Source organism: Marmota flaviventris, chromosome 8 (genome assembly GCF_047511675.1).
Source record: "Marmota flaviventris isolate mMarFla1 chromosome 8, mMarFla1.hap1, whole genome shotgun sequence".
NCBI lineage: Eukaryota > Metazoa > Chordata > Mammalia > Rodentia > Sciuridae > Marmota > Marmota flaviventris.
Window position 1 is genome coordinate 6,873,345 of NC_092505.1, and position 12,626 is coordinate 6,885,970.

Sequence of the window (12,626 nt, forward strand, 5' to 3'; positions counted from 1 at the left end):
AAATGTGGTCTAAGAATACCAGGTGGTTGTGAGGACAGAACTGAAACATCAGGAGGGAAGGACTTGTTTAGATGAGCAAAGGCCTCTAGGGACAGCAGTGGCTGTCATGGCTCATCCTGCTTTGCACCAGCAGGAAAGAAAGAGACTGGAGAGAGAATGGCTGAGGCATTGAAGTAAGAAGCTTTTGCTTCTTCTGCAATTATGTCCAAGTCCAAAATAAGAAGTAATCAGAGAACCACCATTGGACCCAGCTATCCCGTTCCTTGGTCTATACCCAAAGGACTTAAAAACAGCATACTAGGGCTGGGATTGTGGCTCAGTGGTAGAGCACTTGCCTACCATGCCTGAGGCACTGGGTTTGATCCATGGCACCACATAAAAATAAAAAATAAATAAATAAATAAAAGTATTGTGTCTATCTACAACTTTTTTAAAAAAACATACTACAGTGATGCAGCCACATCAATGTTTATAGCTAAATTGTGGAACCAACCTAGATGCCCTTCGATAGATGAATGGACAAAGAAACTGTGGTGTATATATGGAATATTACTCAGCATTAAAAGAGAATAAAATCATGGCATTTGCAGGTTAATGGATGGAATAGAAGAATATCATGCTAAGTGAAGTAAGCCAATCTCAAACAAAAGCTGAATGTTCTCTCTGATAAGTGGATGCTGATCTATAACGGAGGCATGGGAGGAATGGAGGAACTTTGGATAGGGCAAAGGGGAGGGAAGGAAAGGGAGGGGGCAGAGGGTAGGAAAAATGGTGGAATGAGATGGACATCATTACCTTAAGTACATGTATGAAGACACAAATGGTGTAACTCTACTTTGTGTATAACCAGAGATATGAAAAATTGCGATCTATATGTATACACTATGAAATACATTCTGCTGTCATGTATAACTACTTATAATAGATAAAAATATTAAAAAAATAAGAAGTAATCAGAGCAGTGTGACTGTTTAGCATTCCATCTACAGTTCTTTTCCTGAGGAAAGACCACTGTACCTTTGTGTTATCAAAATCTGAGAGATTTAGAGCTTTGTTTATTTAGATTCATCCCCCTTGGGGTTTTATTTTATTTAAAAATGGATTGATTGTGCTAACAGGTCATCAGTTCACATGGCTCAGCATTCATGAATCTCTGGATAGCTACCATTCCCTCCTTCCCACCCCACCCATCAGGGTCCTCTCCTACTTGACAAGCAAAGCTGCCCATTTCTGTGATCCCTTCTAAAGTTGTTTTATGCATGTACAAGTAAATATGTACAAATGTTCCTTGTCCTCCCCTTTCTCCCAAATGGTGCAGTATGCAACTAAAGAAAAAGAAAAGAGGCACGTGTGGGCAGTGGGAGTCTAAACCAGACAAACTGATTCATGTGCAATAATAAATTAATTCTGAAAAGAATGAAAAGGAGGGATACTAGCCTGCACCTGACATGTGCTTATGTGAATCATCTTCAGCACCTTATTAAAGGAAAAGCCATTTTCCTCGTGTTGAAATTAAATTGTTTATAAGCTTTTTTTGTTGTAAACAGTATTGCATTGAATAAGTCATTTCCCATCTGCAGGTGTATCTCTGGGACAATGTGTTTTTAAAGTGGTTTTGGTGTTGCCAAGTGTTTCTTATAACATTTTAGGGTCTCCTCAGCAACATATGAGAATACCTGTTGCTCCCTACCCTCAACACAGAGTGATCACACTTTTTGATTTTTGTTTTAATTAATGTTTCTCATATTTTTGTCGAGATTGAACATTTTTTTACAGGATAAAAAAGCAATTTTCATTTCCTTTTCTGTGAACTCTGTATTCAAGTCATTTACCCTATTGTGGTCTCGCTAAGCTGCCGAGGCCAGCCTCAAACTTTCTTTTCTTATTTTACACATATTTTATCAGGCATGGGAACTAAATTTTACCAGATGTCTTTTATCTATAGAGATGATTATATAATTTCCCTCAAAATAGATCTCTGTAAGCCCACTTGGTTATGGATTTCTTAACTATTCTTTAAAGTTGCCATTGGATTGTATTTACTAATGCTTAAGACTTTGCATTGGTGTTTATAAGTCAGAATACTGTAATATGTATATTTTTTCTCTCTTTATAGATGGTGTCTTACTCTGATATCATTGTTACATTTTATTTTTTAAAAATGTTCTTTGATACAGGTATAGAATGGAGTTTTCTTTACACATTCAGAATGATCTGTAGAACTCTTTGGGCCTGGTGCTTTTAGGAAATTATTCATAAATATCTTTCTCAACAGTGATTGATTTGCTTAGATTTCATGTTTTCTTTGGAGTTCTTTTCCTAGAAAAATAATTCACTTCATCAACATTTTAAATTTGCTTATCCACAATTGAACAGTGTTGAATATTCTTATCACTTGATCTCCTCCATAGCTCTGGGATTACCTTTTTTTTTTTTTTTTTTTTGGATATTTATGTTTGCTTTTCTCTTTTTTATTTTCTTGATTAGATTAGTGAACAGTTTGCTGTCCTTTTCGGGGTGTGAAGTTCTGTGTATGCCAATCACTTGACTTATCGATGTGGATCGAGGTCTTCTATGGCTTTGCTCCTTGTTGCGTGTTTTTCACCTGAGAGGAGTGAATTGACATCTTCCTCCACTAGCATCTCTACTTCATTTCTCCTGGCATCTCCTGGGGCTTTTGTTTTCTGAGCATTAATGCTTTGTTCTCTGATTGTGTTTCTACTGTGCACCACCAAGCCTGGTGGAAATGGTATTTGGGTTTTTGTTTTTAAACATTTTTCTCTCTACAGTCCATTTTAATTCCTTTATGTTATTTTTATGATTTTATAGTCATGGACTTTTGTAATTGTCTTAATTGACACCCTTTAAACTTTCTATTATATCTTAAATCTTTTGTATTAGCCATTATATATTAATCCCCTACTGTGAACAATTATTCTTACAATTAAATGGAGTTAATGCTCAAATTGGTTATTTGACATTGTTTTTCCGGTCATCTCTCCATAGTTGTACTTCACTATCCAGTAAATTCCTGGAGAAGGATGTTTATATAGTAGTCTTGGGGCTTGGGGTTTGTATGGTTCGTTAGACTTTTTGGTTTTTGTTTGTTTGCATTTTTTTTAATATTTATTTTTTAGTTATCAGTGGATACAACATCTTTGTTTGTATGTGGTGCTGAGGATCGAACCCGGGCCGCACGCATGCCAGGCGAGCACGCTACCGCTTGAGCCACATCCCCAGCCCCTTGTTTGCATTTTTAAAACTGTGTCCTTTGTACTGGAATGATAGTTTAGGTAGATATAAAATTCTGAGCTCACACTTGAGCATTGTAGTACTTGACTTTCATTTTTTTAAATTTATTTTTTACTTATAGGTGGACACAATGTCTTTATTTTACTTTATGTGGAGCTGAGGATCCAACCCAGTGCCGCCTCATGCATGCTAGGTGAGCTCTTTGAGCCACAACCCCAGCTCTCCACTTTAGTTTATATATGTATGTATGTGTGTGTGTGGGTGGGTGTATATATATATATATATGTATATATATATATTTATTTAAGTTGTTGATAGACCTTTATTTATTTATTTATATGTGGTGCTGAGGATCGAAACTAGTGCCTCATACTTGCTAGGCAAGGGCGCTACCGCTGAGCCCCAGCCCCAGCCCTTCATTTTTTTTTTTAATTTAATTTTTTTTTTAATTAGCTACACATGACATGACAATGATCTTGGCAATTCAAACATTTGAATCATTGGGGTATAATTTCTCATTTTTCTAATTGTACAGATTGCAGAATCACACTGGTCATAGAGTCACCTTTCATTTTTAATTATACTTTTCCATAGAGAAATTTGGGTTTTTTCCCTTTTATAAATAACTTGATCTTTTTGCCTGACTCGTAAAAGATTCTTTCTTTTTTTAAATAATAATTTTACTACAGTATGTTTTCATTGATAATTCCTAATTTATTTGCCCTTTCAATATTTTAAAATTATCTTAGTAAATATTTGTTCTTTTCCATTATCTCAGTTTTTGGTTAGGACTTTGATTATATATCTGTGTGGTATTTCTCGTCTTTTCTAACCTATTTGTCATTATCTTTGTGGTTCTTTTTAAATCTTCCATAAATTTTATTTAATTTATTTGGAGTTTTAAAAAATTTCTTCTCTTTATTTATTTTGAGGCCAAAAATTTCATCACCTTTTCTTTGGTGGTTTTGTTTCCTTCCATTACTTTTCTGAGCTTTAAAAATAAAAAATAAAAATAAATAAACATTTTTCTCTCTTCTTTTGGTCTTGACATTTCAGCCCTTAGCTCTTTTTTTTTTTTAAAGTTTATTTATGCTGAGGATCGAACCTAGTGTCTCACATGTGCTGGGTGAGCGCTCCACCACTGAGCCCCAGCCCCAGCCCCAGCCCTTAGCTCTGTGTTTGTGTACCCCTGTATAGAAGTAGCTGCTTCATTACATATTAAAGATTCACGGTGAAATGCACATTCACAATTTTTTCTTTTTTTTTTATGGTGAATGATCCTTTATTATTCGGTAAATGTTCAGTGAGTGCCTGCTGTTGCCCATCACTCTACCCTGGTGGGGTTTATGCCCGGGGACAAGTACTTATGCAGTATTTTAGAAGGTGATAAGAGCAACGTTAGGGGAGGAGAGAAGTGAGTGTTGGCGAGGGGTGGTGCAGTTTTAAATGGGGGCAGGGAGTCAGGCTTCTCTGAAATGTTGTCATTTGACAGTGACTTGGGGATAAGGTAGCACACCAGGTAGGTGTCTGAGGAAGAGCATCCAGGTGGAAGGGGGAGCGCATGTGGGGCACGAGGATGTGACTGAAGCCTTTGCAAAGGGCCATTGGGGAGCTGAGGATCTCAGAGGGCTACGTGAGGAGAGAGCCAGACAGGCCTCAGGTGGAATTTGGCTTTTACCCTGAGTGGGAGGCTCGTCCCTTAGAGTTCTTTTAAGTACCAGGAGACATGATCTGTCTTTTCTGCAGTCATCATCTGCCACTTGAATTTCTCTCCTCCTCCTCTCTCTCCCACATTCTCCCCTTTTATTTTTTTTTAATCCACTCTATGTCATGTGTCCCTGTGCTGGTTTTTTGTTTGTTTGTTTGGATTTTTTTGTGTGTGTGGGGGGGACTGGTATGGAACCCAGGGCCTGGCTCATGCTAGGCAAGTACTCTCCCACTGAGCTACGTCCCCAGCCCTGATTCTTTTTAGTGTCTCCTTCTTGTACCAGGTGAATTCACTGCTTGGCCAGGCTGGCTGGGAGCATCCTAGCAGGCTGAGGTTGGCTTTCTTCAGCCCATAAGATGGCCAACTGGAGAGGCGTCACCATGCTCCACACCCACTGAACGCAGCCTGGAGTGCGGCTCAGCTGCTCCCACAGGCGTCTCGCTTCCAGAAGCAGATTTCTTCTTTTTCTAGTTCCTGCCCTGCTTGCCTCTCACCTCCTGTAGCAGACCTGCCACCTGTCTCGTGGAGTTGAACTGTCTCTAGCTCTGCCCCAATGGAGCTGGTGGTTGCTTCTTATTCTTTTGGATGGTTTCCAGGAAGCCAAGCGGGGAATGCTGACTTGATGCCTCGTTTTCAGACCTGAAATCCTAGTATGTTTTTGACATTTAATTCCACAGAACAAAAAGGAAAAAATGTTACAGTTTGGCAGTGGCCTCTTACAGGGAGAGAAGACAAAACTGGAAAATGTAGTCACTTTTACTACCCTTCAGACAAACTTGGTAGCAGTTTTCTGCCAGATAGCCAGTGATGCTGAGATGGGGGGTGACAGGTGTGCTCTGTGCCCAGGGTGAACTGTTGGTCTCTGGTAGAAGGTGGACTCACAGACACCTTTCTCTCCAACCTTGCCCCACACCTAGCAAGGGGCAGAGAATGGAGCTTCCCTGCTGGAGGCTGGGCTGCGTGGTAATCTTGGCCCAGAGGACAGGACCATCTCTTCCTAATGCTGACGGGTCCCAGGTGTCGGCAGTGCCGCTTTGACAAACAGCATAGGGGTGAGATGTGCAGTCTGGAGCTTGGGCCACCCCTCAGTGTCTTCTAGAGCACACAGTGTGGGGCCTGCCTTCCTCCTCAACAGGACTTCTGATGGCCTCACCTTTCTTAGGACAGAAATGTGCTACATGTCAATGTGCTACATGTCAAAAGCCATGGCTCTTCCCCCCAAGCTGCCATGCACCTGTGGAGATTTCTGTCTCTCATTTCCAGGTTCCTCGGTGTCCTTAAGTCTGTGAGTGCCCCCTCCTGGAGTCCTGGCCCCAGCTGAAGGCCCTGCCTGTTGTGTTGGGTGAGGTGTTGGTACTTTCCCGACCCTTATATCTTATTCTCTTCTTGTTGAGTCTAGACAAAGGTTAGGGGGAAGTTCTTGGTAAGGTCTTGGGGTTTTGTTAATTTTAGTCATCCACGTTCATCCTGCCCTCCTTTGCCAGAATAAGAATTGTCCTTTTTCACAAACAGGGGTCCTAACTCTGTCAAATCATCTTCTGCTTCTAAACTCCTTGGGCTACACTTAGATTCATCCTATATTCTTTTTTTGTTGGTATGGACTCACTAGACCTGTATATTGTGAAAATGCCTATCAACAAATATATTATTAAATTTTTTATTTTCTCCACTATATTGTTTCTTAATTAACTCAAAAAATAACAAGATCATGAAATATTTACCCTGCTCGCTCCCAACGTGCTCCAGTGCTTTGTCCTTCGAACGCCCCAGGGTGGCTGTGTGGATGCCACAGTTATAATCAGCCTCTCAGCAGTCCGCCTGAGATCTGTTCCCAGGAGAATAACTGAAAATGTTGTGCTACCTGGGAACAAATCTATCTGCTAGTGTTGTATTCATTCATAATCATTGGGACATACTAGTTAAGTTATTGGAAAATGTACTAGTGGATTTAAATTTTTAAAAAATTTAAATTTCTTTTTGAGTTGTACAAAAAGTTAATAGAATTAATTTTATTTAAATTTAGAAGCTATTTCAGAGGAATTCTCATCTGCTGCTTATGAGGTTTCTGTGTTGTTTAGGAACAAAATGAGTTCTCTCTGAATTTGGCTTAAAATGGAAATGATAGCATCTAACTAGACTTCAGGGCTTTGGGGTGGGTAGTGGGACACAGAACAAAACATGAAGCACATTTAAGGCACACAGAATATTCCCTGCTCTCAAAAGTTCACATAACATAAGTACTTGGGGGAGAGATACTTTGCTGGGTGACTAGAGAAATTCGAGGTGAGCACGTTCAGACGCCAGCAGCGCAGACGTTTTTTAAATGGTCGGTCTGCATGCCGATTTTCCTTCCTGCTGTTTTTCTTTTTCTTTTTTGGTTTCTTGTCAACTGCTTTCTGCCATCTGATGGCAGCCACACAGTGTTCTGAAGGTCACTTCAGAAATAGTCATTCTGGGAGGCCGAGAGGACTGTGCTTTCCGAAGTCCCTTGGAAGGGACACTGTGGATGCTTTTGTCGCAGCAGGGTGGGTTGCACTCTGGAGTCAGCCACAGTGGGCTCTGCCCCAGCCAGCTCAGCCTGGCAGGCAGCCATGGGATGAGGGTGCAGCTGTGCTGTGTCGCTGTCCTCAGCACCTTCTTCCCTAGGGACAGACCCCCTCTATCCCGGAATCCACGTCTCCATGATCTTCCCAATCTTTGAATGATTTGATTATTAAGATGACTTCCTTTTGCCAACAATTGAGGTGAGATGCTCTGATATGATTGGAGGCTGCCTCTTGTCCCCAGGAAATGCTCTCAGGCGTGGTGGTCGTCTCTAGTAAGGATTCCGTCCAGCACCAGGGAGTGTCTTTGACCATGGAAGGAACCGTGAACCTCCAGCTCAGTGCCAAAAGTGTGGGAGTGTTCGAAGCATTTTACAATTCTGTTAAGGTAAGAATGCTTAACTCGGGCTTCGAAAGTTTATGGTATGTTTCACTTGCCCTCTGCCTTTATTGGTGCATTGGTTGTTACTTGCAAGGGGGGGGGGTCACCCCCCTTGCAATACTTACCAATCAACCCCAAAGCATGAAAGCATTTAGATATTTTGTTTCTAAAATTATCCCCTTATGCAAAGTATGCTTGCATTTGTCCCTACTCCGTACATAGGGTTAGGATAACTATGCATGGACTGTCTTCAGCCATTAGAGAGATTGGAGCTCCTCTGAGAAGGTGCCTGTGGCCCATGGCCACCCTTGCCTTCCTCATTCAGGACTGACTTCCCAGCTGTGCATGTTGCTCCTGTTGGGTCTGACATCCAAGTTAGAGGCAGATGGAGCAAGTGGCAGTTCTCCTTGTCACTTAGGGAAGAGTTTTGTGTTCCAGAATGTGAACTTGTTTTCTAGACTTATAGTTTCCCTTTCTTGAAGGCCACACTAACTCTAATGTAGGAAGAAGAGTGAATAGGGAAGGGGGTGCTACATGGGGGTCCGACGTAGGAGTTTCCCATTTTTTTGCCCAGTTCTCTTCTTTTAAGTCACTATTGTTTAGTGATTCCCTTCCTAAGTCCTCAGTTTTCTGAGGGTACTGCTGAACCAAAGCACAGGAAGCGAGTCCCTGCAGTCAGCGCTGCCTTCCTCCTGGGAGGCTAGAGAGAAGTCGTGTGTAGGTAACCAGGGCTGGAAGAGGCTGCTCCACTCACCAGCTGCAGCGCCAGGCTCCAAAGGCCAGAGGGCCATGGGAACTGGGGCAGCGTGACCCGAGAGGACACAGCCTGATGAGGAGGAGCCGTGGGTCACATGTGCCCCATGGCCAGGCAGCTTCACTGTGCTGTGCCCCCTCTGCATCCTGCACATAGCGATTGTGAGGACAGCTGATGAGAGATTTGGGCAGAAGAGGGGAACATGTGGGCTTAGTTCCTGTTGTGTGCCAAGCCCCTCAACGTCTGATGTTGTAACAAAACTGAAATTTTTATTAAATAAGAATTATCCATGGAAGAGACTTAAAAAAAAAAAAAAAGAACAGACTCCTTGTTCATCTCCAGACCCAGCAGTGTCCAGGAGCTCAGGGTGCTATATTTTAAGATGATTACCAGACGGCTCTGATTGGAGGGGACATCTGACTTTGTTTGCAGCCGATCCAGATTATCAACAGCACCATAGAAATGGTGAAGCCAGGAAAGTTTCCCAGTGGCAAAACAGAAATTCCTTTTGAATTTCCTCTCTACGTGAAGGGTAACAAAGTCCTGCACGAGACCTACCATGGTGTGTTTGTCAACATTCAGGTGAGTTCCCGAATCCCATGCAGTTGATTTCAGAATTTTTCTGCTGAAAATCGGCTTGGTCGTTTATACTGAAAGTTGATAAATGGATCCAAGAATTTCATACTGGACTTATTGCTGAGTCCTTGCATGGATATTCTGACAATTCAGTCATTTCCCCTGGCTAACTACATTTCATGTGTGACCATTATTTTTGACAGGACCCAAGCCATAACTTCTTTCTTAAAATTCCTTTGTTTCCTGAGCATTCTTTTGAGGCAGCACCAACCTCTGTCACTTTTATTGTTAGGTGACAGAGATGCCCTCTCTTCTCTCTGGCACCAGCACTAATTGTCTGTTTTACTCTTATAAAGATCCCTCTGTTTAATCCCCAAGGCTGCTTCTTTAGTACAATCACACGTTCTTCATTGAGCAAACCTTGTCAATGAGGGGAAGTGAGTTTGTGACTTCCGTCCACCTCTGCTGGTGACGGGTGGCTTTCACAGTTCTATTGTTGTCTCCAGAGTGGACCAGTGGTGACTCCAGGCGAGAGGAAGAGCCTTTCCTTCTTCAGTAGGAAGAAAGGGACTTTGCTCTGTGCCTTGCAGCAGTCTCTCCCTAGAAGTCAAAAAACTCTGCAGTCTCGCCCAGGCACAAAAGGGTTGAAAGTTAGGAATGTGTTTGATTTTTTAAGTTTAGCTGATAATTTGGGCTTGGTAGATACCACTGCCCTGCTGAAAACATACCAGTTTAAAACAGAAATTCTCCCAGCACTTGGGAGGGTGTAACCAATCGTTGGTCTGCATGTGTTTCTGAGCTGCCTGAGGTCTGTCAAGAAGAAACATATGCAGGACAATGACTCCATCTTGCTGTGAAGGAAAAACATGTCTGTGGTTCTTTATGGTTAGTGTACATGCTTCAGGCAGCACATACATCTCTAGCCACAGGCTTGGGGTGACCTCAGGAGTAGCAGCAGTGATGGGGTCCAGTTCAGAGACAGCCGCTTGGGTGCATGCACATACCAGCTGCTGGTCCCCAGACCTGAGCTCCAAACAGCTTTCTAGGCTGGGAGTGTTTCCACCATGAAAGAAAGTGAGTGAAAATGTAAGGAGACTGGAAATATCTTGAGTGTTTCATGTTGAAAACTGCTTTTATTCTGTATCCAGAGTCACTATCCACTGGCTTGTAGTTCTCTCAGTGTTGATGTAATGCTCTAAGGCTATGTTATGTCCATTAGAAACTGAGTGGAATGAGATCAGGTTTTTACTGGTCATACTTGTTATTCTCTCCTTTATCATTATTTATTAAAAAGTTAACTTGTTTAAACTTGAATCAGAAATTTCACTCTTTTCCAAAGGTTGCCAAGAAAGACATACAGGTGTGCACACAAGAGTTGTGCTGTGTCCCTGCTCAGAGTGTGTAAACCAGAAGGTGCTTAAAATGCAGCAGGGGAGGGCTGGGGCTCAGTGGTAGAGCGCTCATCTAGCATGTGCGAGGCACTGGGTTTGATTCTCAGCACCACATATAAATAAATTAATTAGTTAAGTAAAGGTCCATCGGCAACTAAAAAATTATTTTAGAAAAATGCAGCAGGGGAGTTAGCAGGTGGTAAATTTCCTAGGAAAGAAATCATTGCCCCTACCCACCTCTTTATTTTGGTCCTCAGATTTGACAATTTGAGGATTAACCTCAGAATGCTGTAATTGGGAATTGTGTAAGTCTCCAAATATCTCACAAATTCTAAAGATGAGATTTCTTCTTAGTTTAACTTTGCATTTATTAAGCTTATCACGCTTACCCTATCGTGCTCAGCATTTATTGGTACTTGGCCATCCTCTATTCTGCAGAACTTGGGGCCCTGTGTGCTAGGCAGGCGCTCTGCCACTCAGTGGCACCCAGCCCTGCTCTCATTTTTTTCCATATGTGTTTATTTTTTCTGAATCATTTCAAAGTTAAGATTCTTGACACACTTCATGTCAAAATACCTCAATGTCCATCTCTGAAAAAATAGGCCATCTCCTACAAGATCATAGGTAACATTTTCATTCTTATCAAAATGAACATAAATCCTCGAGTGTCATCTAATTCCCATTCTATATTCACATTTGGTGTTCTTCTGAACAAATCTGCCTAAGAGAAGGTAGGATCATGGCTCTTTGTTCTATTCCATTCTTTTGATTTAAGGACTTGACAGTTTTTCTCTAGTCTTCTTGTCTAGCGGTAGTACAGTAAGTGCCACCTAGAGAGGACAGCAACTTCCTGGGGCCACATGGCCAACCTGGCACAGGGGTCCACAGGCCATCACCCCTTCCCATTGCTCACTGGGCTCACTCTGAATATTGACTTAGGCACATTGCTTGGATAAAAGTTTTATTGTTAAGCCTTAATATCACCTTTCTCATACAGACATAAAGTTTTCATTTATAATTTGAACTGCATTGTGGTTACATAATGTAAAAATTACTAGACAATAAAGGGTTTAGAATGCGGTCCAAATTAAACCCCCAGCTCCCTGGGCGCTCTGGCCATTGGTGCTGCCTCTCAGGGAGGCCTGGTGCTTGCCCTGCTCTTCTCAGTTTGTTGTTTGTTTTTTTTTGAATTTTTAATATTTATTTTTTAGTTTTTGGCGGACACAACATCTTTGTTTGTATGTGGTACTGAGGATCGAACCTGGGCCGCACGCATGCCAGGCGAGCGCGCTACCGCTTGAGCCACATCCCCAGCCCCATGCTCTTCTCAGGTTGGCTCCGTTGAAGTGCCCCTCCGTTTTCAGGCACTGCGTGTGAGAGTCCATGAGTCTTTCCAGTTGCACTTTGTGCAAATGCCTTTTCATTTTAAAATTATTTAAATCATAGTTAAGTTTCATTATGTATATTCCCCTCTTATGGACAAACTGTCAGGATTGTATACTGTAGCACAGACTGTACCAGCCCTGCCAAGTCTGCTGATGTGGCACATTCGGGGTTAATTTACAGAGATTCTAGCCCTCCTTAAAACATTAAAAACACCCTTTACGGGAGTCTACTTTAAAACTGTTGACCGGCATCTTTCTGTATTGCTGTTGGTGTCCTGTTTACCAATAATCAGAGAAGACAATCTTGCACCTCCTTTCAATGTGTTGTTGAGGTTTTTGTCCTGGAGCCCTCTGACTTCCCGTAGCTCATAACCACATGGACGAGCTAGCACCTGGGAAAGATCGTGGTCAGATGAGGTCCGGGCTTCCCAGGAGAGGGATCGCCTCGGTGTTGTGGGAGGATTCAGTGTGGACTTTGGCTGTAGGTGGGAGTGAATTCAAACCCCACCTTTGTGACCCCCCAGTGCCCTCCCTGATCTTGCTTCTAGGGGATTAATGAGGGAATGATGAAGAGTTGGGCACTGGGCCTGGCACATAATGTGCTCTGTGAGTGTTTGCTGAGTGATGGATACATG

The 12,626-nt window shown here is 42.1% G+C and overlaps 1 protein-coding gene across 1 annotated transcript in view; it reads left to right on the plus strand.

Moving 5' to 3' along the window:
- Vps26c (VPS26 endosomal protein sorting factor C) overlaps positions 1-12,626 on the plus strand; it is a 40,275-nt gene that overhangs the window by 13,252 nt on the left and 14,397 nt on the right. Inside the window, exons 2-3 of the mRNA XM_027929026.2 lie at positions 7,748-7,891; positions 9,072-9,221. Coding sequence (XP_027784827.1) covers positions 7,748-7,891; positions 9,072-9,221 — 294 coding nt within the window. The remainder of the gene's footprint in view (positions 1-7,747; positions 7,892-9,071; positions 9,222-12,626) is intronic.